This window comes from Zophobas morio, unplaced genomic scaffold (assembly GCF_036711695.1).
Source record: "Zophobas morio isolate AGI-343-1 ecotype UQ-CSIRO unplaced genomic scaffold, CSIRO_AGI_Zmor_V1 ptg000021l, whole genome shotgun sequence".
NCBI lineage: Eukaryota > Metazoa > Arthropoda > Insecta > Coleoptera > Tenebrionidae > Zophobas > Zophobas morio.
The window spans coordinates 27,621,555-27,644,922 of NW_026972126.1; the positions used below are offsets into that span (position 1 = coordinate 27,621,555).

The 23,368-nt window shown below is 36.0% G+C and overlaps 5 protein-coding genes across 6 annotated transcripts in view; 3 read left to right on the plus strand and 2 right to left on the minus strand.

Moving 5' to 3' along the window:
• Nucleotides 1-320: 320 nt before the first annotated feature.
• On the plus strand, nucleotides 321-4,248 carry LOC135132829 (death-associated protein kinase 1-like). Of its 2 annotated transcripts, XM_064061033.1 has the most exons (13): nucleotides 321-607; nucleotides 655-780; nucleotides 834-966; nucleotides 1,014-1,168; nucleotides 1,215-1,513; nucleotides 1,563-1,681; nucleotides 1,732-1,942; nucleotides 1,992-2,233; nucleotides 2,298-2,354; nucleotides 2,471-2,863; nucleotides 2,912-3,530; nucleotides 3,577-3,810; nucleotides 3,860-4,248. In XM_064061033.1, the coding sequence occupies exons 2-13, from the start codon at nucleotides 677-679 to the stop codon at nucleotides 3,961-3,963; spliced, it is 2,670 nt and encodes an 889-aa protein (XP_063917103.1). In that variant the 5' UTR covers nucleotides 321-607; nucleotides 655-676; the 3' UTR covers nucleotides 3,964-4,248. The 2 variants fall into 2 exon arrangements, with proteins under 2 accessions (XP_063917103.1, XP_063917104.1); XM_064061034.1 differs by lacking the exon at nucleotides 2,298-2,354.
• On the minus strand, nucleotides 4,245-6,121 carry LOC135132832 (sodium-dependent noradrenaline transporter-like). Its single transcript, XM_064061044.1, has 3 exons — nucleotides 5,557-6,121; nucleotides 4,958-5,509; nucleotides 4,245-4,908 (listed from the first exon to the last, which is right to left on the minus strand). Exons 1-3 carry the CDS (start codon nucleotides 6,119-6,121, stop codon nucleotides 4,262-4,264), a joined length of 1,764 nt encoding a protein of 587 aa, XP_063917114.1. The 3' UTR covers nucleotides 4,245-4,261.
• A 66-nt stretch (nucleotides 6,122-6,187) lies between these two features.
• On the plus strand, nucleotides 6,188-10,107 carry LOC135132828 (DNA-directed RNA polymerase I subunit RPA2). Its single transcript, XM_064061032.1, has 9 exons — nucleotides 6,188-6,352; nucleotides 6,429-6,758; nucleotides 6,811-7,050; nucleotides 7,106-7,278; nucleotides 7,321-8,432; nucleotides 8,482-8,768; nucleotides 8,817-9,167; nucleotides 9,225-9,800; nucleotides 9,851-10,107. Exons 1-9 carry the CDS (start codon nucleotides 6,281-6,283, stop codon nucleotides 10,067-10,069), a joined length of 3,360 nt encoding a protein of 1,119 aa, XP_063917102.1. The 5' UTR covers nucleotides 6,188-6,280; the 3' UTR covers nucleotides 10,070-10,107.
• A 29-nt stretch (nucleotides 10,108-10,136) lies between these two features.
• LOC135132833 (cytochrome c-2) lies at nucleotides 10,137-11,916 on the minus strand. Its single transcript, XM_064061045.1, has 3 exons — nucleotides 11,812-11,916; nucleotides 11,082-11,288; nucleotides 10,137-10,585 (listed from the first exon to the last, which is right to left on the minus strand). The coding sequence occupies exons 2-3, from the start codon at nucleotides 11,260-11,262 to the stop codon at nucleotides 10,440-10,442; spliced, it is 327 nt and encodes a 108-aa protein (XP_063917115.1). The 5' UTR covers nucleotides 11,263-11,288; nucleotides 11,812-11,916; the 3' UTR covers nucleotides 10,137-10,439.
• Nucleotides 11,917-21,932: 10,016 nt separating this feature from the next.
• The window catches only part of Rapgap1 (Rap GTPase activating protein 1), a 305,306-nt gene continuing 303,870 nt past the window's right edge, over nucleotides 21,933-23,368 (plus strand). Inside the window, exons 1-2 of the mRNA XM_064061035.1 lie at nucleotides 21,933-22,285; nucleotides 22,372-22,464. Coding sequence (XP_063917105.1) covers nucleotides 22,077-22,285; nucleotides 22,372-22,464 — 302 coding nt within the window. The 5' untranslated portion in view covers nucleotides 21,933-22,076. The remainder of the gene's footprint in view (nucleotides 22,286-22,371; nucleotides 22,465-23,368) is intronic.

The following is a 23,368-nucleotide window of genomic DNA, read 5'->3' on the forward strand; positions in this document are numbered from 1 at the left end:
TTGATCTATTTATGTTTTATTTCTTTATATCTTATGTCTTTTTGTTTGTATTTTCTTTGTTCAATACTTATTTTTTGTAAGTATGACAGTTATGTTACAGGAGAACTTAATGTTATGTAACATTGTCACAAATTTGTTGTTACTATGATGTAACTACATACAAAGTGCCAAATTAACTTTTAATGGTGGTCAAGACTGGTTCTTCTCCCCTAGTTAAATTATTACCCAGGGTGCCATCTAGATTCTCCTGTTCTAATTTTGGAAAGTTCGCTTCTCCGGGAAAGCCTCTGGAAAATGATGTTTTTCCGCGCCGCCCACAAGCCCCAATTTCCGCGTCCCTCATTATCGTAAAGCGAAATTTTTATGTTATCTATCAAATAAAAGCCCCATCAAGCTATAACGTCGGCGTTTTCCTCTGTTTTCCACCCCCGCGAAATATCGATCAGTCATCAGCTGATGTTTTCCGCAGAGATAACACCGTCGTATCTTAATTTAAGTTTCCATGGAAAATGTGATAAAAACACTGTTTAATTTAGAATGAAGAGTGGGACAAAGGCCAGTCGACTGTTCCAGTCGGGCCAGGGCTTGCCACAGACCGCTTCGAAAGGTAACACCACGTCATTGTTTTATTTACAAACTAACAGTCTGTTGAAGCTTTCTAATTTTACGTTTTAAAATGAACACACCATTAAGCAGAGGCTGCTCGTATAGTCCTCGGGAGTCGTTCGAGTACACGGCTTTGCAGTTTGCAGCTCGTCGGGGCTCTTTGGAACAAGTCCGGTCGGTATACTTGGCGTCAGTTTGGGTAGACCTTGACTGGGTTTTTCCGGTAGGTATTTGATCGAAAGCGGGACCGATTTAGATACGGGACCGGATCCGGCTCTGCATTTGGCCCTGCGTAAGCAAAATACAGCAATAGTTCATCTACTTCTCCATGCTGGTGCTGACTTTGAAATAAAAGATTCGGTGAGAAATCGGGTGGTTACGAATTTTCGTTCAATGTTTTGTTCCAGCATGGAGATTATCCTATTCACATAGCTTGTAGTCTGGGGCTTCTGGATGTGGTGCACGCTTTATGCGCCTTAGGTTGCAGCGTTGAAGTCTTGACGGTTAAAGGCTTGTCGCCGCTTCATCTAGCTGCGAAAAATGGCCACATTCACGTCGTCCGGTAAACCCCATAGAGTGTTGATGCAAATCTAGAAGGTTTTTTCTAGATGCTTGTGTGCAGCGGGTTGCAATATCGACATCCGCAACTCAGATAACATTCGTGCTGACATCACTGCTTTGAAATATGGTCATAATAACATAGCGGAGTTGTTGGATAGGTTGAGGGTCACCGGACAAAGAGACACTTTAGCGCGTCAGCTAGTTCCAACTTCGAAACCAGCGCTGAGGTTGTCTTTGCGGCTTTTGGGAAACTGCGGCGTGGGGAAGACTTCTCTCGTCAAGTCGTTATGTGCAGGCTTGTTTAGTTCGCTGTTTCGAAGATCGAGTTCTTTGCAGAGCAACAAATGTAAGTTTGGATTGGTTTGGATGGAATGATGTTAATTGTGGTTTTGTAGCACGACCATCGTCACCCATCAACAGCCAAATCGAGATGGATGTGACGTCCAGACAAAACTCCTTGAGTTTCGAAAGCAGTGGTAACTACCAGTCGACCAATGGAATTAACGTACAAAACGTGAGTCACTTTAGTTGAAATTTTGAATGAGATTGAGTTGGTCGTTGTAGTTGGACATATCAAGCGTCGGCGAAGCGACAGTTTGGGAATTCTCAGGTCAAGAAAACTATTTTCCAATTTACCACCACTTTTTGTGGCCTTCTCCTCATTCATTGACTTTGGTTTTGTTTTCTCTGGAAGATTCGCCGTCCATTCAGGTCCAACAAGTGTGTTTCTGGCTCAATTTTCTCTTAGTGCGTCAACCCGCGGATTTGCCTTCATGTATGGTACTTATTTTACGACAAGATTTAGAAGTGATGATGTTTTGTAGCGGAATATGGCCAAATCCTGTTGGTCGCTACCCACGTGGACATGACGCGCGCTGTGAAGACTCAAAACGGCGAATGGATTTGTCCCGACGCCCAAAAAACCCTCGAAACCGTGAAAAAGCTACTCCCCCACGTACCTAATTTGATGTCGAGCGTCGTCATAATGGATACCAATGTACCTGCTTCTTACGCTTTCAAGCAGCTCAAATCGACCATGTCGGAACTGAAACAAGAGTGCCTCCAGGTACTTGTACCTTGCGTCCATCTCTCTGTTTCAGTGTTTCTTCAGTAACTGAGATTTTTCGCAGGATTTTTTAACTGTTAAAAAAGGATCGTACAATTTAGTTACAAGCCGAGTGTTTAAGGTACTAAGCTGATGCGTGTTCGTTTCAATGTCCACAGAGAGATGTAGATGGCACTGTTAGATGCTAGAGTGCTTTCGTTTTCAGAGTAAATCCGTCGTAATGTCAGTTTCTTGTAGCAAACCGTGGGAAGTTGGACGGGGCTTTTGGAAGCTACGTTGTCTTGGTTGGGTCCTCTTCAGCGGGACTACGAACAGTTTCCGGTTTTGTCGCGATCGACTTTCTCCGAGTTGTTACGGAGCCAAGTTAACATCCTCGCTTCGGATCACCACATCCAGGAGCTGCTGCAGCAGCTGCACTACATGGGAGAGGTGTTCTGCATTCAGGATTTAGTTGTGATATCTGTGTCTTGGTTAGGCTTGCAGCTTCTAGGCGAGCTTTTCTCTGTTGATTTCTTCCTGCATGCCAGAGTGACGGGAGTGTATACGACGGACGATTTCCAAGCCAGTTTCAATCAGTGTGACGCTTTAGGGGCCTTAGATTTACTGGAAGCTTTGGATGTTTGCGTTCAGGTGAGATAGTTTCACTCGGAGGTACCACGTTAACACGAGTGTCTTCAGTGTGACATCGACGGCGAGATCGAATACGAATTTCCGATTTACAACCACACAGAAACGATAGAAGGGTTGTGGGATCCCGAAGACCCGAGGTACTCGACCCAGGGGGCGCAGTACGGTGGTATAAGATTATACACCCCACCGGGAACGTACCATTTGTTCAAATCGATTTTCCCGCATATCCAAGTCGAGTTGCGTCGAGCGACTTTAGCCAACTATAGCAACAATGACAGCGATACCGATCTGTATCAGTGGCACTTGGGGTCGAAGTTGTGCAACTCGGAGTTAGAGAGTCTGATCACTCTCGAAGAAGACGAAGTGGCTTTACAATATATCGAAATAAAAATAAGGGGACCAAATCATACGTCGCAATATTGTTTTTATTTTTTGGAACAAATCATGCAAACTGTTAATCAAGCACTGTTGAGGGTTTGTCCAGGGTTGTTGGTGGAGAAGCACATTTTGAGTCCGTTCGAACTCAAGAAACACTCGGGAGCTCCGTTTTGTTACCAGCCGGACGTTATCACCGCTGCTATGTTGGAAGCGGAGTCGACTCTTGACATAGCTCTGTACAATCCAAACATCGACGGTCAAGAAACGATCGTCCAGATGATCATGTTCGGTAAGTGTTGGGTGCGACGAGGCGATTGGTCACAGTTCTTTCCTAGATGAGATGGAGTTGGCTGGAAATATCCACTGGGGTTGCGCTTTACGAATCCAAGATCTTTCATCTCCCGTCAAACTCAAACTCTGCGGTTTATTGGACCCTCCGGAACCTCACGGACGCGATTGGTGTCTTCTAGCCCTCCGATTGGGTCTCTGCCAAGACAAAATAGCAGCTCTGGACTCCCAACATTCCAGCCACACCATGCGTCTACTCACAACCGCCGATTGTTCTATAGGTAATAGTAGTACCTTTTTAGTTTAGACAGTCACTTAAGTCTTTCGCAGGTGCTCTTATAACCAGTTTGCATGAGCTAGACCGACTCGATGCAGCAGAAGTCGTCCTCCGTTCCGCACCCATATTTAAAATCATAGAGCATGTCAGTGTTTAGACATTAGACATTTTTTATAACTATTCTAAAGCTCAAGTCCCGGTTCTTTGATACTTGAATTTTTAAAAAGTCCAATCAAAAAATTTCTATTAGTTAGATGCTTCTACCGTCCTTTTTCTATCCACTAACCCTTTCTTTAGATTAACACACAACGAAATAGACAAGATTTTAGTTAACTTAATCTGCTATTACAGGGTTTATTTCAGTATTAAGGAGAGATTGTGATATTCATGCTCAGTTGTGGAAAATATTTTATTGTAATGTTTTAAATAAATGTCAAAGTTAGTCCGCTTTTTTTTCACACGTTGGTTTCCCTCAAATGCCGGAAACGTTCCTGCCGGTAAAGATACTCCTTCGCCATGTTGTACGCCTTAAACATTCTTCTGCTCTTGACCAGAGTCGAATATCGTGGGCCCCAATCAGCTGCCGGTTTGAAAACTGGCAAGTTCTTCCCCAAAACGACCAAGACCAAGTAGACAAAAAAATAAAACACAACAGCCACAAGAATAAACCAAAGAAAAAAAATTTCGAGACTACGCATCCACGGAAATTTCACGTCGACCTTGTGTGTGTAGAAGTTGTACACGTTGTAGATTAGTAGTGACCCTAGAAGCAAAGGGTTAAGAATGTAGAGAGCGTTCGAGTAAGCCGAAAATCGTATTCCGATCATGAAGTGAACATCGTCTCTGAATTTTCGCAACCCGTAGAAGCATACCACTGCGACCAAATTAAAAGTGTTTAGAATAATGAAAATGAACTCGTTCATGATTTTGTCGATGGTTTTGACCACGAAGTACCCGATTCTAGTGGCGAAAAAAATCCCTCCGCTGTAGAATAGCAAACAGAAAAGGAAAACGCAAAAGTTGTGACGTTTTCTTATGTTTGGTATGGAGCTATAGATGACTTCTGTGTTGACGGACATCATCACTATCAGAGTACGTAAACCTGGAATTAAAACGGTCAGTAGTTGATTTAAAATTTGTATGGTTAGTACCGAGCATGTAAGAGTTCGACAGCCACATGACCATCCAGTAACGCGGACTATGTTCTAAGAAAAATGCAGCATCAGGCATTGATAGTTCTTGCTCCAAACTAAGAAAGTCTTCACTCAGCATTTTACTGTGTAGACAAAGCGACACGAGGAAGTTCTGTAACGTGATAGTGTAAACAATGGTGAATAAAGAAGTCAACAGACTTATGACGACAATTTTCAGATGAATGGGGCTTCGGAAAGAAGAATGTGTTCCTAGAGTAATGTAAGCCCCAAACCCTAAACCAGATGTACTTAACGACAGTTCTATAATCGTAGACCAAACTTTGATATCTTTGAGCTGTCTTGTATCAAAGTGTTTGAACAAATAGTTCAATGTTAATGAAACATTGCTCTTCGTGAGAGGTGTGAAAAACAAAATCATTAACTGGATGATTGGAATTATTGCTAAAACAATCAAGAAATTTTCAGTTGATTTCGGTCCCCCATAATTTGCAAAAAATAGCAAAATTATCGTTACTAATGCAAAAATGAGAAGTTCTTGTTGCGGGGTACCTAAAACTTGACTTAGAACGATTGTAAACTCAGTACAGTGGTTTTACCAACGTAACCATCGTCATCAATGTTCAGTATTCGGTAGAAATAAAACTGTTCTATACTTGACTGCCACTGCATTTTGTCACACTTGTCTCTGTTATACTTCTGACTGCACTCGAATCTTCTAGTGTAATTATCACGCAAAGTGTAGCAATTGATTTTATTCCAAGTCCCATTGCACGACTTCCATTGTTGTTGGTTACTCGTCAAAGACAAAAACGCAAAAGATAGGGTACAAGTACAGAGATAAAAGTAGTAAGTTTGGTATAGTATGAACGTGGCAAAGCTACATATCCCGATTCCTTTAAGAACTGGACACATATTCCACACATTGAGTGCCGCTTTGTTGGAATATTGTCCCAAAGCCAGTTCCATAAACAAGCAAGGAATCGTGATAATAAACATGACTAGTAGCTGAACTGGCACCAAAAGAAGTAACCCAATTTTAGTTCTCAGAAGAAGTGGACTTGCCAGTCTTGGGATGGTTAACCCAGTGGAGTAACTCAGCATGGCTAGGTTTAGTTTGAAATTGGAACTCCATGTGGAGCTAGTTTCGATTATAGGGGCCATAGTCACATTTCAAGCGACAACATTGTCAAAACTGACTTTCTAATTTCAGTGTTAGTGTATTGTTGGTTGCATGCACACCACGTACGCACGTGCTCAGTGACTGTCAGTACAGTAGTGATTCTAATTTATTTTAATGTTGTAACGACTATAGTTATTAAAATGTTGCAAGAACCGACGCTTTCCAATTTAACCAAAGGCAACTTCGGCGAGCCAGCTTCAGAGCCAAACCCGGTAAGCCCCCAAACACGTGTTTTTTTAGGTTATGTTATTGAATTTCTAACCACACTATTTTTAAATAAATTTTAAGCTGTTGCAACAATTAGGCCTGCCCCATGTCACCAGTTTCAACTACATGATTAACAAAGGTTTAGACCAAGCAATCGCCAATTTAAACCCCATCGAATTTACCCTCAACGGCGACAAAATCAAACTTTCCATAGTGGATGGTAGTTTGAGCTGTCCGTTGGCCCCTCTGGGCACCGTTGGGGTCAAAACCATGAAAATTTTTCCGTCCGAGTGTCGACAAAAGGCTGCCACTTACAAAGGGCGCTTTTTGGCTAGAGTGCATTGGGCGATAAATGGGGTGCCGCAGTCACCCTTTGATAAAGATATGGGAGAGTTGCCCATCATGGTTAAAGTAAGTTTCAGTGATTTTCAGTTGAATTTTACTATAATAAGGAGGGTTTTAGTCCAATAAGTGTCACTTGAATGTGATGAACCCTAAAGAGTTGGTTAAACACGGCGAGCACGAGGACGAATGGGGGGGCTACTTTATAGTCAAAGGTCACGAAAGACTAGTCCGAATGTTGTTGATGACGCGCCGAAATTACCCCATCGCTATTCGTAGAGGGGGTTGGAAGATGAGAGGGTCGTTGTTTTCTGATTGTGGGGTGACAATCAGGTGTGTGAAAGAAGACCAAACAGCTACGGTAATTTTTAATTTCGTGTCTATTAAGTTGGCACTTGTTAATTTTGTCGTTCTAGAATAACGTTTTACACTTCGTGACCGACGGAAGCGCGAAATTGATGTTCAGTTATAGGAAAAACCTGTATTATACGCCTTTAGTTCTAATTATGAAGTGTCTGTGTGACTACTGTGACCAATTTATTTATCAGAAACTGATTCAGGGCTACCAACACGACTCCTACTACGTTGAGTAAGTATTTTTTTGTAATCAGTCGCCAACAATTAAATTTAGTTGTGTTCAAAACATGCTACGTCTGCTCCACGTCGAGAATCTTCACACCCACGACGACTGCAAATCCTACTTAGGCAAAATGTTCCGGATCAAGTTCACCGAGTGTCCCGAGTGGTACACCGACACAGAAATCGCCGATTTCATCCTCAAAAAATGCGTCCTAATCCACCTAAACAAACCAGAAGACAAATTCAACATGTTGGTATTCATGACACAAAAGCTATTCGTTTTTGCGCAGGATCGTTGCAAAGCGGAGGGCGCTGATGCCGTCATGATGCAAGAACTCCTCCTAGGAGGCCACTTATACCAACAAATCCTTAAAGAAAAACTCCAGAACTGGCTAATCGGGTTAAAATACAATATAATGAAACGTAATAGCAACGGGAGTCTCACTCAAAGCGAGATCCTCCAAGCCGCTAAACGTTCGGGAGGGTTAGAACACGCCTTCGGGAATTTTCTAGCCACGGGAAATTTAAACAGCACGTCGGGACTAGGTCTAATGCAAGACAAAGGGTTAACAATAGTCGCGGAAAATATAAATCGTATGCGCTACATGTCGCATTTCAAGGCGGTTCACCGGGGGGCTTTTTTCCAAGAGATGCGAACGACTGAGGTTAGACAGTTGTTGCCGGACGCTTGGGGGTTCATTTGTCCCGTGCATACCCCCGACGGGAGTCCGTGCGGGCTTTTGAACCACCTCACCACGAACTGCTCTGTCACGGACATCCCCGATTCCAAAAAAGTCGACAATGTACCCTTAATTCTGACGAAATTGGGTATGGTTGCCGTTAAAAATGTCACCGGTGGGCAGAACTATGTCGTGGTTCTTGACGGACGGGTTCTTGGTTACGTCAAGAAGGATTTGGCACCGAAATTAGTGGAGCAGTTGCGCTTGTATAAAATTAAAGGTGAAGAGGTACCAAACACTTTGGAGATTGTTTTGGTCCCGATTTTGAAAGTTAGTGGTCAATTCCCGGGGTTGTTTTTGTTTACGGGACCCGCGCGGATGATGAGGCCTGTGATGAACCTGGCTTTGAAGGAGGTGGAGTTCGTGGGGACGTTCGAACAGGTTTATATGGATATTTGTGTGTCGGGGGATGAATTTTATAAGGGTGAGTAGTGAGGTTTTGGGAAATTGGTGAACTGAAACCCGTCTTTCAGGAGTTACTACCCATATGGAACTGTCTAAACTGACGTTCCTGTCGAATTTGGCCCAACTTATTCCGATGCCGGATTGTAATCAGTCACCGCGTAACATGTACCAGTGTCAAATGGGTAAACAAACCATGGGTACTCCGTGTTTGAACTGGCCGCTACAATCAGAAACCAAGCTCTATAGGTTACAAACCCCAGGATCGCCGCTTTTTCGCCCGGTGCACTACGACAACATCAAACTTGATGACTTCGCCATGGGTACTAACGCAATAGTGGCGGTTATTAGTTACACGGTAAAACCTATTAGTGATTAGTTAACCCATCTAACCCACAAGTTCCAGGGCTACGATATGGAGGACGCTATGATTATAAATAAAGCCGCCGACGAACGAGGATTCGCCCACGGTTCGATTTTTAAAACCGAATTCGCGATGTTGGAACACTCGTCGTCGTACTTCTGTCGAGACCCGGAAAAACCCACCTTGGTGGAATTTCTGGACACCGATGGGTTACCCTTCATCGGGAGACGAATGAAGGACGGAGAACCCTTTTATTGTTACTACAGCGTAGACGAATCCCAATACAAAGTAGTCAAGTTTCACGGCAAAGAAGAGTGTTTTGTGGACAGCGTGAAGATGTGCTCTAGTTTCGAAACGTCGAATCGGACAGCGTGCGTCACTTTCAGGATTCCCGTAAGTATAGTACGTGTGACTAGAAAAAGTAGGCGGCAAACAAAATCATAATTGTAGCGAAACCCATCTGTCGGTGATAAATTCGCTAGTCGCGCTGGTCAAAAAGGCATTTGTTCGCAAAAGTGGCCCATGGAAGATCTACCCTTCACCGAAACCGGGTTAGTTCCGGACATCGTTTTCAACCCTCATGGGTTTCCGTCGCGGATGACCATCGCTATGATGATCGAAGTGATGGCTGGAAAATCAGCCGCTTTGCACGGATTGGTCCATGACGCTACCCCGTTTAAATTCACTGAAGATGACACAGCGATTGACTATTTCGGGAAACTGTTGGAGGCTGGAGGGTACAACTACTACGGGACGGAGACCATGTATTCAGGGATCGACGGGCGAGAATTGACTGCACAAATCTTCTTCGGTATAGTTCACTATCAGAGGTTGCGGCACATGGTTTCAGATAAGTGGCAGGTGCGTTCCACTGGTCCTAACGACATTCTAACCCGCCAACCCCTGAAAGGGAGAAAGCGAGGAGGGGGTGTTCGTTTCGGGGAGATGGAGCGTGATTCGTTGATCAGTCACGGGGCGTCGTTTTTGCTCCAGGATAGGTTGTTACATTGTTCAGATAAATCAAGTGTATGTTTTGTAACGTTTGTCATACAAGTGTTGACTCTAGTTTGTTACAGGCTTTTATTTGTACGTCGTGCGGCACATTGTTGGGTCCCGTTACCATAGTAACAAGAGTCGCCGAAAAGCCGAGTTGGTCCAGTTACAAAGATATTTGTAGGTTATGTGGCCACGGCAAAAACGTGTCCGAGATTCAAATTCCTTACATTTTTAAGTTTTTTGTGACGCAGATGGCGTCGTGTAATATAAACGTCAAAATTGTGACGCGCCAGGTGTGACGCTAGCGCCACGCCAACAAATATACAACTTCACTCTAGTTGGTTTTAATAATTTGAAAAACCCAAAACGACTGAAATAATTTATTTCTTAACATAGTGGTAACGTGAAACAGATAAAACAATCACAAATCAAATAAGTTACCTATGGATTACTGTACAACGTTACAATGAAGATGGTTAATTGAATAATTTAAGGAAAATTGGCTAGTTTGTACAAGTACTTTGTCTCATTGCGTACACGTGATGAAAACCGTACTCCGACAAATTACTACTAATACGATTGGTTAAAATAAAAATTACGACGATCGACGAATGTTTCAAACATTAAAAACCCTAGTCGTAATTTCTACTTTAGGTGCGCGGTGACGGTCTACTTCGTCGCTTGTTCCAAGTAAGCGATGAGATCTGCCCGTTCTTGTGGTTTCTTCAAGCCGGCGAAGATCATCTTCGTGCCGGGGATGTACTTTTTGGGGTTTTCGAGGTACTCAAAAAGAGTGTCTTTGTTCCATGTAATACCTGAAAAAAAAACAGTTTTGACAACTTTGACATTTTGGGGGTGAAGTTCCGCCAACACAATTTCAGTCAAGTGGTACTAGAATTACGTCAGTGTGATAAAAACGTCATGCTTATCACTGAGTAACGAAAGTGATGTTTTTATAATCTCATTAACACGAATTAGCGTAATTTGAATTACAGTTAAGAGAGTAATGTTGTTAATTTGCCGACAAAGGAAATTTAACACACGTTTCAAGGTTGCCAACCTGTCCAAAAATTAATTAAAAGTTTAGTGTTACTAGTATAACTGGTTCTTTTTTATTGTCACGTTTTATAAAGACAATGGGTTGGTAACGCCAAACGTCAAATTAGAAAAATGGCCGTCGCGCCACAATTAAAACCCGGCAAAATTTACACCAAAACCGACAAGGGGGTGAGTTTTACCCTTACATTTTACTACTTTTATTAAAAAAGGGCGCTTTTGTTGTACAGAGAGCCCCAATGGGTGCCACTTTACCTTTCGATTTGTTCGCATCGGTGTACGCAAACCCTGCCGCCTGCCCCGTTTTCCTGCCAATCAGCCCGTGCAAATTCGGTCCGGTCTTGTGTTTGCCCCCAGCTTCCACAGTGTGGCACTGGGCACACCTCTGTACGAACAATTTCTTTCCTTTCTCGGCATCACCAGCTGGTACCCCCATGGTTGTCTCTTCACTGAACCACTAAGCTGCAATCACACACGCCAATTAATTTAAATGCAGTGATCATGTGATACTGATGTAACAAGATAGCGCAATCGTGTCCACGTGTTGGGTACTAGAGGTTAGGCAAATTCCATGTTGGACTTTGGGTTAACGGTGACGTCATGCACGTGATTCACGGAGTCTGGTAAAAATTGGGGGATCTCTGTGATAAGAAAGTCATGAAGGATGTGTTAAGGGTGGAAGGAATTGAGGTTAGGGGAGACTAGGGCCGAGTGGCAACGGGGTTATGTAACCGCCGATTTGTAGGTTAAGGTTAGGTGTGCAAGAGCGAAAAAATGGGGGCTTTGACACGTAATTGTGGGTTTTTTGCGGCACGAGATGGATTGTGCTGGATAAAATTGGATTTGGGGTGTTATGTAACCAATGGGTGAATTTTATGGGGGATTTTTGCGGGACGTGGGGGTGCAATGCAGTGATTATTTTATAATCGTGGTTTGGATGGATGTATTAGTTTGAAAAATGATAATTTCGGGAAAAATTACGAACCTAGAGATCCTCTATACTTTCCGCCTTCGCGTTCGGACCTTCACTGATCGATTATTTTCGCCAAGTCCCGTACAAGGTGACTCTAGCAAGTGGCGATGTGGGTTTAGCGTCTGGTGGATAGAGGGCACGCCGCGCTAAGTTCAAATTTTCAGACTTAATTATATAACCCCAAATCGACCAGTTTCAAACATAATAATTGACACAATAAATGTATAAAAACGAATTCGTTATCATAAAAAATTTGTTCTATCTGGGTTCGTTTTGCTGGTTGCCGACACTAAAAATCCAATCATTTTTTGTCAAATTTTGCTTTCAAATGTCCACAACTCGACAGCACTATTTTTTAATTTAAAATTCACGTATTCTTATCTACATACTTTTTGTTTAAATTTATACCATGTTTATTTCAAATGAATTTCATAAATAAACAACGAGATAAATACCAGAGAACATAGAGAAGCGTCATAGTTTAAATTAAATGACGGTTGAGGACTCCTCGACTTATGTTGGCAACAGTGTTTGTTTCTAACTAGGAATAAAATTAACTACAATAGAAAAAATGTCATAATATTTTTAACGACGCGTTTTACTTTCGACAAATTGACGCTAGATTTACCAGAATATTACAAGCTGATTACTGTTTCCTTCATTTTAATTCAGGTCACACGGATTACAGTTCGTCGTCTGAAAACTTGTTTGATCTACAGACCAGAGTGCACTCAGGCTAATGTCGACTCTAAGCGTTCGGAAACGATTCGATTTATAAGTCATGATCCGTGATCTGATACACATCCTAACTTCTTGCTGTCTCAACTTTCCAATTTTTAGTTTTTCGAAAGTTTAGTTTGGGGACTTTTCGGTTTACTCCTATTTATTATTCAATTTTTGGATTTTACTATTTCTCAATTTTTCAATTTCTCGATTTCCAGTTTTTCGCTGCAATTTTACGATTTTTAAATATTTCGATTTTTCAATTGATTCATTTTTCGGTTTTTTGGTTTTTCAATTTTTCTATTTTTTCAGGTTTCGATTTTTCGACTTCACTTTGTTGATTTTTCGATTTTTTAATTTCTCAGTTTTTGGACATTTCAGTTTTGGGATTTTTCACTTAACTTTTTATTCAATTTTTCGATCTTACGATTTTGCAGGTTTTTGATTATTCAATTTTTTGATTTTTTTAAGGTTTCGATATTTCGACTTCACTTTTTTGATTTTTCGATTTCTCAATTTTTCGTTTCTTTAGATCTCAGTTTTTGGATATTTCCAGTTTTGGGATTTTTCAGTTTTTCTTTCATTTTTCAGTTTTGGGATTTTTCAATATTTCTGTTCTTCGACGTTTCCATTTTTGATTTCTGGATTTTCCGATGTGTTGACTTGTTACTTTTTCGATTTTTTAATTTTAGATCGCTCAATTTTTTAGTATTTTAATTTTTCAATATTAAAAATTTTAGATTTTTCGATTTCTCGATTTTTCATTTCAGCTCTTCCATATTTCAATTTTTCAAATGTTTCGATTTTTCGACTTCCCGGTTTTAGATTTTCTGTTTTTCAATTGTCGTTTTTTCAATTTTTCAATATTTAAAATTTTAGATTTTTCGATTTCTCGATTTTTCATTTCAGTTCTTCGATATTTCCGTTTTCCATGTTTTCGAATTTTTCAAATGTTTTGATTTCTTAATCTATCGATTTTTCGACTTCCCGGTTTTAGATTTTCTGTTTTTCAATTGTCGTTTTTTCAATTTTTCGATTTTACAATTAATCGATGTTTTGATTTTCCCATTTCTGGAGTTTCGAGGGTTTCGATATTCCTTCCTGTTTTTCAATTCTTTAATATCTCGATTTTTCATTTTTTAGTTTTTTTAAGGTTTCGATTTTTCGACTTCACTTTTTGGATTTTTCGATTGCTCAATTTTTCGACTTTTTAGGTTCTCAGTTTTTGGATGTTTCAGTTTTCGGATTTTTCAGGTTATTAGATTCTCAGTTTATCTTTCATTTTTCAATACATATTTCGATTCATGGACTTGTCGATTTTTGACTCCTGGATTTTTCGATGTGTCGATTATTTTCCTTTTTAGATTTTTCAATTTTTCGATTTTAAATTTTAGATTATTTAATTTTTAAAATTTTAGATTTTTCCATTTTTCAGTTCAGTTCTCCGATATTTGAATTTTTCAAGTTTTCGAATTTTTCAATTAATCGATGTTTTGATTTTCCCATTTCTTGACCTTCGAGTGTTTCGATTTTCCTGTTCTTCAATTCTTTAATTTTTCGATATTTCAGTTTTGGGATTTTTCAATATTTCTGTTCTTCGACTTTTCCATTTTTGATTTCTGGATTTTCCGATGTGTTGTCTTGTTACTTTTTCGATTTTTTAATTTTAGATCGCTCAATTTTTTAGTATTTTAATTTTTCAATGTTAAAAATTTTAGATTTTTCGATTTCTCGATTTTTCATTTCAGCTCTTCCATATTTCAATTTTTCAAATGTTTCGATTTTTCGACTTCCCGGTTTTAGATTTTCTGTTTTTCAATTGTCGTTTTTTCAATTTTTCGATTTTTAAATTTTAGATTTTTCAGTTTTTTGGTATTTTAATTTTTCAATATTTAAAATTTTAGATTTTTCGATTTCTCGATTTTTCATTTCAGTTCTTCGATATTTCCATTTTCCATGTTTTCGAATTTTTCAAATGTTTTGATTTCTTAATCTATCGATTTTTCGACTTCCCTGTTTTAGATTTTCTGTTTTTCAATTGTCGTTTTTTCAAATTTTCGATTTTTCAATTTTTCAAATTTGGCATTTATAAACTGTCAATTTTTCGATTTTACAATTAATCGATGTTTTGATTTTCCCATTTCTGGAGTTTCGAGGGTTTCGATATTCCTTCCTGTTTTTCAATTCTTTAATATCTCGATTTTTCATTTTTTAGTTTTTTTAAGGTTTCGATTTTTCGACTTCACTTTTTGGACTTTTCGATTGCTCAATTTTTCGACTTTTAGGTTCTCAGTTTTTGGATATTTCAGTTTTCGGATTTTTCAGGTTATTAGATTCTCATTTTATCTTTCATTTTTCAATACATATGTCGATTCATGGACTTGTCGATTTTTGACTCCTGGATTTTTCGATGTGTCGATTATTTTCCTTTTTAGATTTTTCAATTTTTCGATTTTAAATTTCAGATTATTTAATTTTTAAAATTTTAGATTTTTCCATTTTTCAGTTCAGTTCTCCGATATTTGAATTTTTCAAGTTTTCGAATTTTTCAATTAATCGATGTTTTGATTTTCCCATTTCTTGACCTTCGGGTGTTTCGATTTTCCTGTTCTTCAATTCTTTAAGTTTTTGATTTTTCGGGTTTTCGATTTTTCAGTTTTTCGATTTTTTAAGGTTTTTATTTTTCGACTTCACTTTTTTGATTTTTCGATTTTTCAGTTTCTAAAAATTTCAGTTTTAGGATTTTTCAATATTTCAATTCTTCGGCTCTTGTATTTTTGACTTCTGGATTTTTCGGTTTTTGGATTTTTAAATTTTAGAGTTTTCAATCTTTTGATATTTTAATTTTTCAATATTTCTTAATCTTTCGATTTTTCGACTTCCTGGATTTAGATGTTCTGTTTTTCAATTTTTCGATTTGTTAAATTTTCGGTTTCTCAATTTTTCCAATTAGATTCTCAGTTTATCTTTCATTTTTCAATACATATTTCGATTCATGGACTTGTCGATTTTTGACTCCTGGATTTTTCGATGTGTCGATTATTTTACTTTTTAGATTTTTCAATTTTTCGATTTTAAATTTCAGATTATTTAATTTTTAAAATTTTAGATTTTTCCATTTTTCAGTTCAGTTCTCCGATATTTGAATTTTTCAAGTTTCCGAATTTTTCAATTAATCGATGTTTTGATTTTCCCATTTCTTGACCTTCGAGTATTTCGATTTTCCTGTTCTTCAATTCTTTAATTTTTCGATATTTCAGTTTTGGGATTTTTCAATATTTCTGTTCTTCGACTTTTCCATTTTTGATTTCTGGATTTTCCGATGTGTTGACTTGTTACTTTTTCGATTTTTTAATTTTAGATCGCTCAATTTTTTAGTATTTTAATTTTTCAATATTAAAAATTTTAGATTTTTCGATTTCTCGATTTTTCATTTCAGCTCTTCCATATTTCAATTTTTCAAATGTTTCGATTTTTCGACTTCCCGGTTTTAGATTTTCTGTTTTTCAATTGTCGTTTTTTCAATTTTTCGATTTTTAAATTTTGGATTTTTCAGTTGTTTGATATTTTAATTTTTCAATATTTAAAATTTTAGATTTTTCGATTTCTCGATTTTTCATTTCAGTTCTTTGATATTTCCGTTTTCCATGTTTTCGAATTTTTCAAATGTTTTGATTTCTTAATCTATCGATTTTTCGACTTCCCTGTTTTAGATTTTCTGTTTTTCAATTGTCGTTTTTTCAAATTTTCGATTTTTCAATTTTTCAAATTTGGCATTTATAAACTGTCAATTTTTCGATTTTACAATTAATCGATGTTTTGATTTTCCCATTTCTGGAGTTTCGAGGGTTTCGATATTCCTTCCTGTTCTTCAATTCTTTAATATTTCGATTTTTCATTTTTTAGTTTTTTTAAGGTTTCGATTTTTCGACTTCACTTTTTGGATTTTTCGATTGCTCAATTTTTCGACTTTTTAGGTTCTCAGTTTTTGGATATTTCAGTTTTCGGATTTTTCAGGTTATTAGATTCTCAGTTTATCTTTCATTTTTCAATACATATTTCGATTCATGGACTTGTCGATTTTTGACCCCTGGATTTTTCGATGTGTCGATTATTTTACTTTTTAGATTTTTCAATTTTTCGATTTTAAATTTCAGATTATTTAATTTTTAAAATTTTAGATTTTTCCATTTTTCAGTTCAGTTCTCCGATATTTGAATTTTTCAAGTTTTCGAATTTTTCAATTAATCGATGTTTTGATTTTCCCATTTCTTGACCTTCGAGTGTTTCGATTTTCCTGTTCTTCAATTCTTTAATTTTTCGATATTTCAGTTTTGGGATTTTTCAATATTTCTGTTCTTCGACTTTTCCATTTTTGATTTCTGGATTTTCCGATGTGTTGTCTTGTTACTTTTTCGATTTTTTAATTTTAGATCGCTCAATTTTTTAGTATTTTAATTTTTCAATGTTAAAAATTTTAGATTTTTCGATTTCTCGATTTTTCATTTCAGCTCTTCCATATTTCAATTTTTCAAATGTTTCGATTTTTCGACTTCCCGGTTTTAGATTTTCTGTTTTTCAATTGTCGTTTTTTCAATTTTTCGATTTTTAAATTTTAGATTTTTCAGTTTTTTGGTATTTTAATTTTTCAATATTTAAAATTTTAGATTTTTCGATTTCTCGATTTTTCATTTCAGTTCTTCGATATTTCCATTTTCCATGTTTTCGAATTTTTCAAATGTTTTGATTTCTTAATCTATCGATTTTTCGACTTCCCTGTTTTAGATTTTCTGTTTTTCAATTGTCGTTTTTTCAAATTTTCGATTTTTCAATTTTTCAAATTTGGCATTTATAAACTGTCAATTTTTCGATTTTACAATTAATCGATGTTTTGATTTTCCCATTTCTGGAGTTTCGAGGGTTTCGATATTCCTTCCTGTTTTTCAATTCTTTAATATCTCGATTTTTCATTTTTTAGTTTTTTTAAGGTTTCGATTTTTCGACTTCACTTTTTGGACTTTTCGATTGCTCAATTTTTCGACTTTTAGGTTCTCAGTTTTTGGATATTTCAGTTTTCGGATTTTTCAGGTTATTAGATTCTCATTTTATCTTTCATTTTTCAATACATATGTCGATTCATGGACTTGTCGATTTTTGACTCCTGGATTTTTCGATGTGTCGATTATTTTCCTTTTTAGATTTTTCAATTTTTCGATTTTAAATTTCAGATTATTTAATTTTTAAAATTTTAGATTTTTCCATTTTTCAGTTCAGTTCTCCGATATTTGAATTTTTCAAGTTTTCGAATTTTTCAATTAATCGATGTTTTGATTTTCCCATTTCTTGACCTTCGGGTGTTTCGATTTTCCTGTTCTTCAATTCTTTAAGTTTTTGATTTTTCGGGTTTTCGATTTTTCAGTTTTTCGATTTTTTAAGGTTTTTATTTTTCGACTTCACTTTTTTGATTTTTCGATTTTTCAGTTTCTAAAAATTTCAGTTTTAGGATTTTTCAATATTTCAATTCTTCGGCTCTTGTATTTTTGACTTCTGGATTTTTCGGTTTTTGGATTTTTAAATTTTAGAGTTTTCAATCTTTTGATATTTTAATTTTTCAATATTTCTTAATCTTTCGATTTTTCGACTTCCTGGATTTAGATGTTCTGTTTTTCAATTTTTCGATTTGTTAAATTTTCGGTTTCTCAATTTTTCCAATTAGATTCTCAGTTTATCTTTCATTTTTCAATACATATTTCGATTCATGGACTTGTCGATTTTTGACTCCTGGATTTTTCGATGTGTCGATTATTTTACTTTTTAGATTTTTCAATTTTTCGATTTTAAATTTCAGATTATTTAATTTTTAAAATTTTAGATTTTTCCATTTTTCAGTTCAGTTCTCCGATATTTGAATTTTTCAAGTTTCCGAATTTTTCAATTAATCGATGTTTTGATTTTCCCATTTCTTGACCTTCGAGTATTTCGATTTTCCTGTTCTTCAATTCTTTAATTTTTCGATATTTCAGTTTTGGGATTTTTCAATATTTCTGTTCTTCGACTTTTCCATTTTTGATTTCTGGATTTTCCGATGTGTTGACTTGTTACTTTTTCGATTTTTTAATTTTAGATCGCTCAATTTTTTAGTATTTTAATTTTTCAATATTAAAAATTTTAGATTTTTCGATTTCTCGATTTTTCATTTCAGCTCTTCCATATTTCAATTTTTCAAATGTTTCGATTTTTCGACTTCCCGGTTTTAGATTTTCTGTTTTTCAATTGTCGTTTTTTCAATTTTTCGATTTTTAAATTTTGGATTTTTCAGTTGTTTGATATTTTAATTTTTCAATATTTAAAATTTTAGATTTTTCGATTTCTCGATTTTTCATTTCAGTTCTTTGATATTTCCGTTTTCCATGTTTTCGAATTTTTCAAATGTTTTGATTTCTTAATCTATCGATTTTTCGACTTCCCTGTTTTAGATTTTCTGTTTTTCAATTGTCGTTTTTTCAAATTTTCGATTTTTCAATTTTTCAAATTTGGCATTTATAAACTGTCAATTTTTCGATTTTACAATTAATCGATGTTTTGATTTTCCCATTTCTGGAGTTTCGAGGGTTTCGATATTCCTTCCTGTTCTTCAATTCTTTAATATTTCGATTTTTCATTTTTTAGTTTTTTTAAGGTTTCGATTTTTCGACTTCACTTTTTGGATTTTTCGATTGCTCAATTTTTCGACTTTTTAGGTTCTCAGTTTTTGGATATTTCAGTTTTCGGATTTTTCAGGTTATTAGATTCTCAGTTTATCTTTCATTTTTCAATACATATTTCGATTCATGGACTTGTCGATTTTTGACCCCTGGATTTTTCGATGTGTCGATTATTTTACTTTTTAGATTTTTCAATTTTTCGATTTTAAATTTCAGATTATTTAATTTTTAAAATTTTAGATTTTTCCATTTTTCAGTTCAGTTCTCCGATATTTGAATTTTTCAAGTTTTCGAATTTTTCAATTAATCGATGTTTTGATTTTCCCATTTCTTGACCTTCGAGTGTTTCGATTTTCCTGTTCTTCAATTCTTTAATTTTTCGATATTTCAGTTTTGGGATTTTTCAATATTTCTGTTCTTCGACTTTTCCATTTTTGATTTCTGGATTTTCCGATGTGTTGACTTGTTACTTTTTCGATTTTTTAATTTTAGATCGCTCAATTTTTTAGTATTTTAATTTTTCAATATTAAAAATTTTAGATTTTTCGATTTCTCGATTTTTCATTTCAGCTCTTCCATATTTCAATTTTTCAAATGTTTCGATTTTTCGACTTCCCGGTTTTAGATTTTCTGTTTTTCAATTGTCGTTTTTTCAATTTTTCGATTTTTAAATTTTAGATTTTTCAGTTGTTTGATATTTTAATTTTTCAATATTTAAAATTTTAGATTTCTCGATTTCTCGATTTTTCATTTCAGTTCTTCGATATTTCCGTTTTCCATGTTTTCGAATTTTTCAGATGTTTTGATTTCTTAATCTATCGATTTTTCGACTTCCCTGTTTTAGATTTTCTGTTTTTCAATTGTCGTTTTTTCAAATTTTCGATTTTTCAATTTTTCAAATTTGGCATTTATAAACTGTCAATTTTCCGATTTTACAATTAATCGATGTTTTGATTTTCCCATTTCTGGAGTTTCGAGGGTTTCGATATTCCTTCCTGTTCTTCAATTCTTTAATATTTCGATTTTTCATGTTTTAGTTTTTTTAAGGTTTCGATTTTTCGACTTCACTTTTTGGATTTTTCGATTGCTCAATTTTTCGACTTTTTAGGTTCTCAGTTTTTGGATATTTCAGTTTTCGGATTTTTCAGGTTATTAGATTCTCAGTTTATCTTTCATTTTTCAATACATATTTCGATTCATGGACTTGTCGATTTTTGACTCCTGGATTTTTCGATGTGTCGATTATTTTACTTTTTAGATTTTTCAATTTTTCGATTTTAAATTTTAGATTATTTAATTTTTAAAATTTTAGATTTTCCCATTTTTCAGTTCAGTTCTCCGATATTTGAATTTTTCAGGTTTTCGAATTTTTCAATTAATCGATGTTTTGATTTTCCCATTTCTTGACCTTCGAGTGTTTCGATTTTCCTGATCTTCAATTCTTTAATTTTTTGAATTTTCGGGTTTTTGATTTTTCAGTTTTTCGATTTTTTAAGGTTTTTATTTTTCGACTTCACTTTTTTGATTTTTCGATTTTTCAGTTTCTAAAAATTTCAGTTTTAGGATTTTTCAATATTTCAATTCTTCGGCTCTTGTATTTTTGACTTCTGGATTTTTCGGTTTTTGGATTTTTAAATTTTAGAGTTTTCAATCTTTTGATATTTTAATTTTTCAATATTTCTTAATCTTTCGATTTTTCGACTTCCTGGATTTAGATGTTCTGTTTTTCAATTTTTCGATTTGTTAATTTTTCGGTTTCTCAGTTTTTCCAATTTTTCGAATTTTTAAGTTTTTTGATTTCTCGATTTCTTGATCTTTTGATTTTTCGATTTCTCGGTTTTTTTATTTTCCAGTTTTTCGATGTTTCGATTTTTCAGTTATCCGATTTTTTGGGAGTTTCGATTCCTCGATTTTCCGTTATTCGGTTTTTAAATTTTAGATTTTTGAATTTTACATTTTTTCGATTTTCTGATGTTTCATTTTTCGATTTTTAGTTCTTCGATATTTCGATTTTTCAATGTTTCAGTTTTATGATTTTTTAAGGTTTCGATTTTTCGATTATTACATTTCTCCATTTTTCGAATTTTCGATTATTGTAGTTTTTCATTTTTTTTTCTCACTGTTAAAACCATACAGTGTATCGAAAATAACCACAAAAATTGTCACTAAAAAAAACATTTAAAAATTCATACAAAATAGAACAGTGTTTCCAAAACATTTTCCCAAAAAAAATCCATTGGGTTATTACGATTTCAACAATATTCTTAGTTTAAAACGTTTTGCTAGTATAAAACACAAATAAAGAATTAATTCTTAGTTAAACAAAATATGTACGAAAAATATTCATCAGCCTGTATGTCGCATCTATATTAATCTATGATAATACAATAGAAAAGGTTACAGCTCGCTTCGCTCCAATTAGAATTTTGGCACTTTTATCGAATCCTCCCTCAGGACTAAGTTTTCACTTACCTGTGTGTTACTACGTACCTTTTTTCCTTGCGTCGCCACCTCACTTATCACGACCACAACCCAGTTAAAATAAATACTCCACCACCGCTTCAACCACCTCCCGCGGATCTCCCGTAGGGTCCCCGAAAGATAATTTCCCCGGAAACCGGACGCGGTCTGCCTCACACCGGAACTGCCCTCCCGGTCCCATATCATTTTTTTCTTCGCATCCGTTTCGTAGTAGAAATTTACGCGTTTTCGCTCCCGGACGTCATCTGTTGTTTAGCTCCGTCTCGCTAATTCCTACGGTACACAGGAATTAATTGGTGCTGGCAGATAATACAGTGTTATCGAGTTAGTCGTGGGTGCGTCTTGTATTTGATAACACTCGTGATAACAATGGAACCGAAAAGTCCGACTTACGAGAAACTAACCAGCGAGAAGCCGCCGCTGTCGCCGGTCCTTCGCCCTTTCAGGCTGAGGTTCCGGAAGATGCTGAGCAGCGGCAGCTTGAGGGTTAGTTCGCAGCCGGCGAGCCCTTCGGACCCTTTCAGCGAGAAGGAGTTTAGCTTCCACTCGAACTCGGCGGAGTCGCTGGTCAGGCCAGGGTATGCGTTTGGTCTTATCGAATTTAAAAAAAAATAATATTTTTAATTAAATCATGAATTACAGGGTTGTTTGTTGTTTGTTTCAGGAGCAGCAGCGGGTATTCGTCGCGTCCTAGTTCCTTTAGCTCGTTGGAGAGAAGCCCTTTAGCGAAAGAAGCCCCTTTCGACGAGAAATTAAGGTGAGTTTTGTGATTGCGTTAATTGGTTTTGCATATGGTGTCGATCGAGTTTGCGAATAAGTGATTCTGATAAAGCGTTATTGTTTGCCGAAAGTGGTGTAAATGTGCTAATTACACAAATGCGCAATCAGCTGGAATGGCGCTATTATTTTTAGCGTTTTGCAAGGTAACGACGAATAAATAAAGAATGAAAAACATGTGAGGATTTTATCGTTTTAGTACGTGGGGAGGAAGATTGTTTTTTAATGAACCGTTGTGTTGCTATAGCACACCCAACACCTGCCTGAATTTAAACAACGATATCAAAATTTTTAATATTAAATGTCGTGATCAACGCGAACTCTGACCTTTCTAGAAAGTTTATTTCTAGATTTCAAATTTGAAAATAGGTCTAAAATTAAAATGCCCCTGTATTTGTGGTTTATTTTTTTTATATAAAATAAATCATAATTCTACCAGAAAATTTGAGAATTAATTAACATGGCAAATCGTTGATTAATATTTATGTGATAATCCCCACCAAAGACCTCAAATCTTGCTTGAGCTTTCTGGGTCTCTTGAGGATCCTCAACGGTGATTAAATAGTCTGGAAACGTTTTTTTTTTTAGTATAGATTTTTTGCCGTTTCTGAATTTCCTTTTAGTGTTCGTTTTGCTACGGAAATTTAAACAGTTTGTAACACCATAATTTTACCTCTGACATCTAAATTTTTGTAAAAGAACTCAAAATTATACAACAAAATTTGACTGCTCTGAAATTGTCCAAAAGCTTTAAAGTTATCGTAAACGTGACACATCTCTTACCACGAATAAAAAAAAATCATCAGAAATGAGACAGGGCGGGTGGGCGGGGCCAACATTTTTTTTTTTTTTTTTTTTCTTAATATATATATAGCCATCTTTTC

Coding starts and splice junctions, on each gene's coding strand:
- LOC135132829 (XM_064061033.1), top strand. CDS start 677: ATGAACACACCATTAAGCAGAGGCTGCTCGTATAGTCCTCGGGAGTCG. Junction 1,169..1,214: donor GGCCACATTCACGTCGTCCG/GTAAACCCCATA, acceptor GGTTTTTTCTAG/ATGCTTGTGTGCAGCGGGTT. Junction 3,811..3,859: donor AACCGCCGATTGTTCTATAG/GTAATAGTAGTA, acceptor AGTCTTTCGCAG/GTGCTCTTATAACCAGTTTG.
- LOC135132832 (XM_064061044.1), bottom strand. CDS start 6,121: ATGGCCCCTATAATCGAAACTAGCTCCACATGGAGTTCCAATTTCAAA. Junction 5,510..5,556: donor TGATGACGATGGTTACGTTG/GTAAAACCACTG, acceptor GTCAAGTTTTAG/GTACCCCGCAACAAGAACTT. Junction 4,909..4,957: donor GTCGAACTCTTACATGCTCG/GTACTAACCATA, acceptor TTTTAATTCCAG/GTTTACGTACTCTGATAGTG.
- LOC135132828 (XM_064061032.1), top strand. CDS start 6,281: ATGTTGCAAGAACCGACGCTTTCCAATTTAACCAAAGGCAACTTCGGC. Junction 8,433..8,481: donor GGGGGATGAATTTTATAAGG/GTGAGTAGTGAG, acceptor CCCGTCTTTCAG/GAGTTACTACCCATATGGAA. Junction 9,801..9,850: donor ATTGTTCAGATAAATCAAGT/GTATGTTTTGTA, acceptor AGTTTGTTACAG/GCTTTTATTTGTACGTCGTG.
- LOC135132833 (XM_064061045.1), bottom strand. CDS start 11,262: ATGGGGGTACCAGCTGGTGATGCCGAGAAAGGAAAGAAATTGTTCGTA. Junction 10,586..11,081: donor CGATGCGAACAAATCGAAAG/GTAAAGTGGCAC, acceptor TTTTTTTTTCAG/GTATTACATGGAACAAAGAC.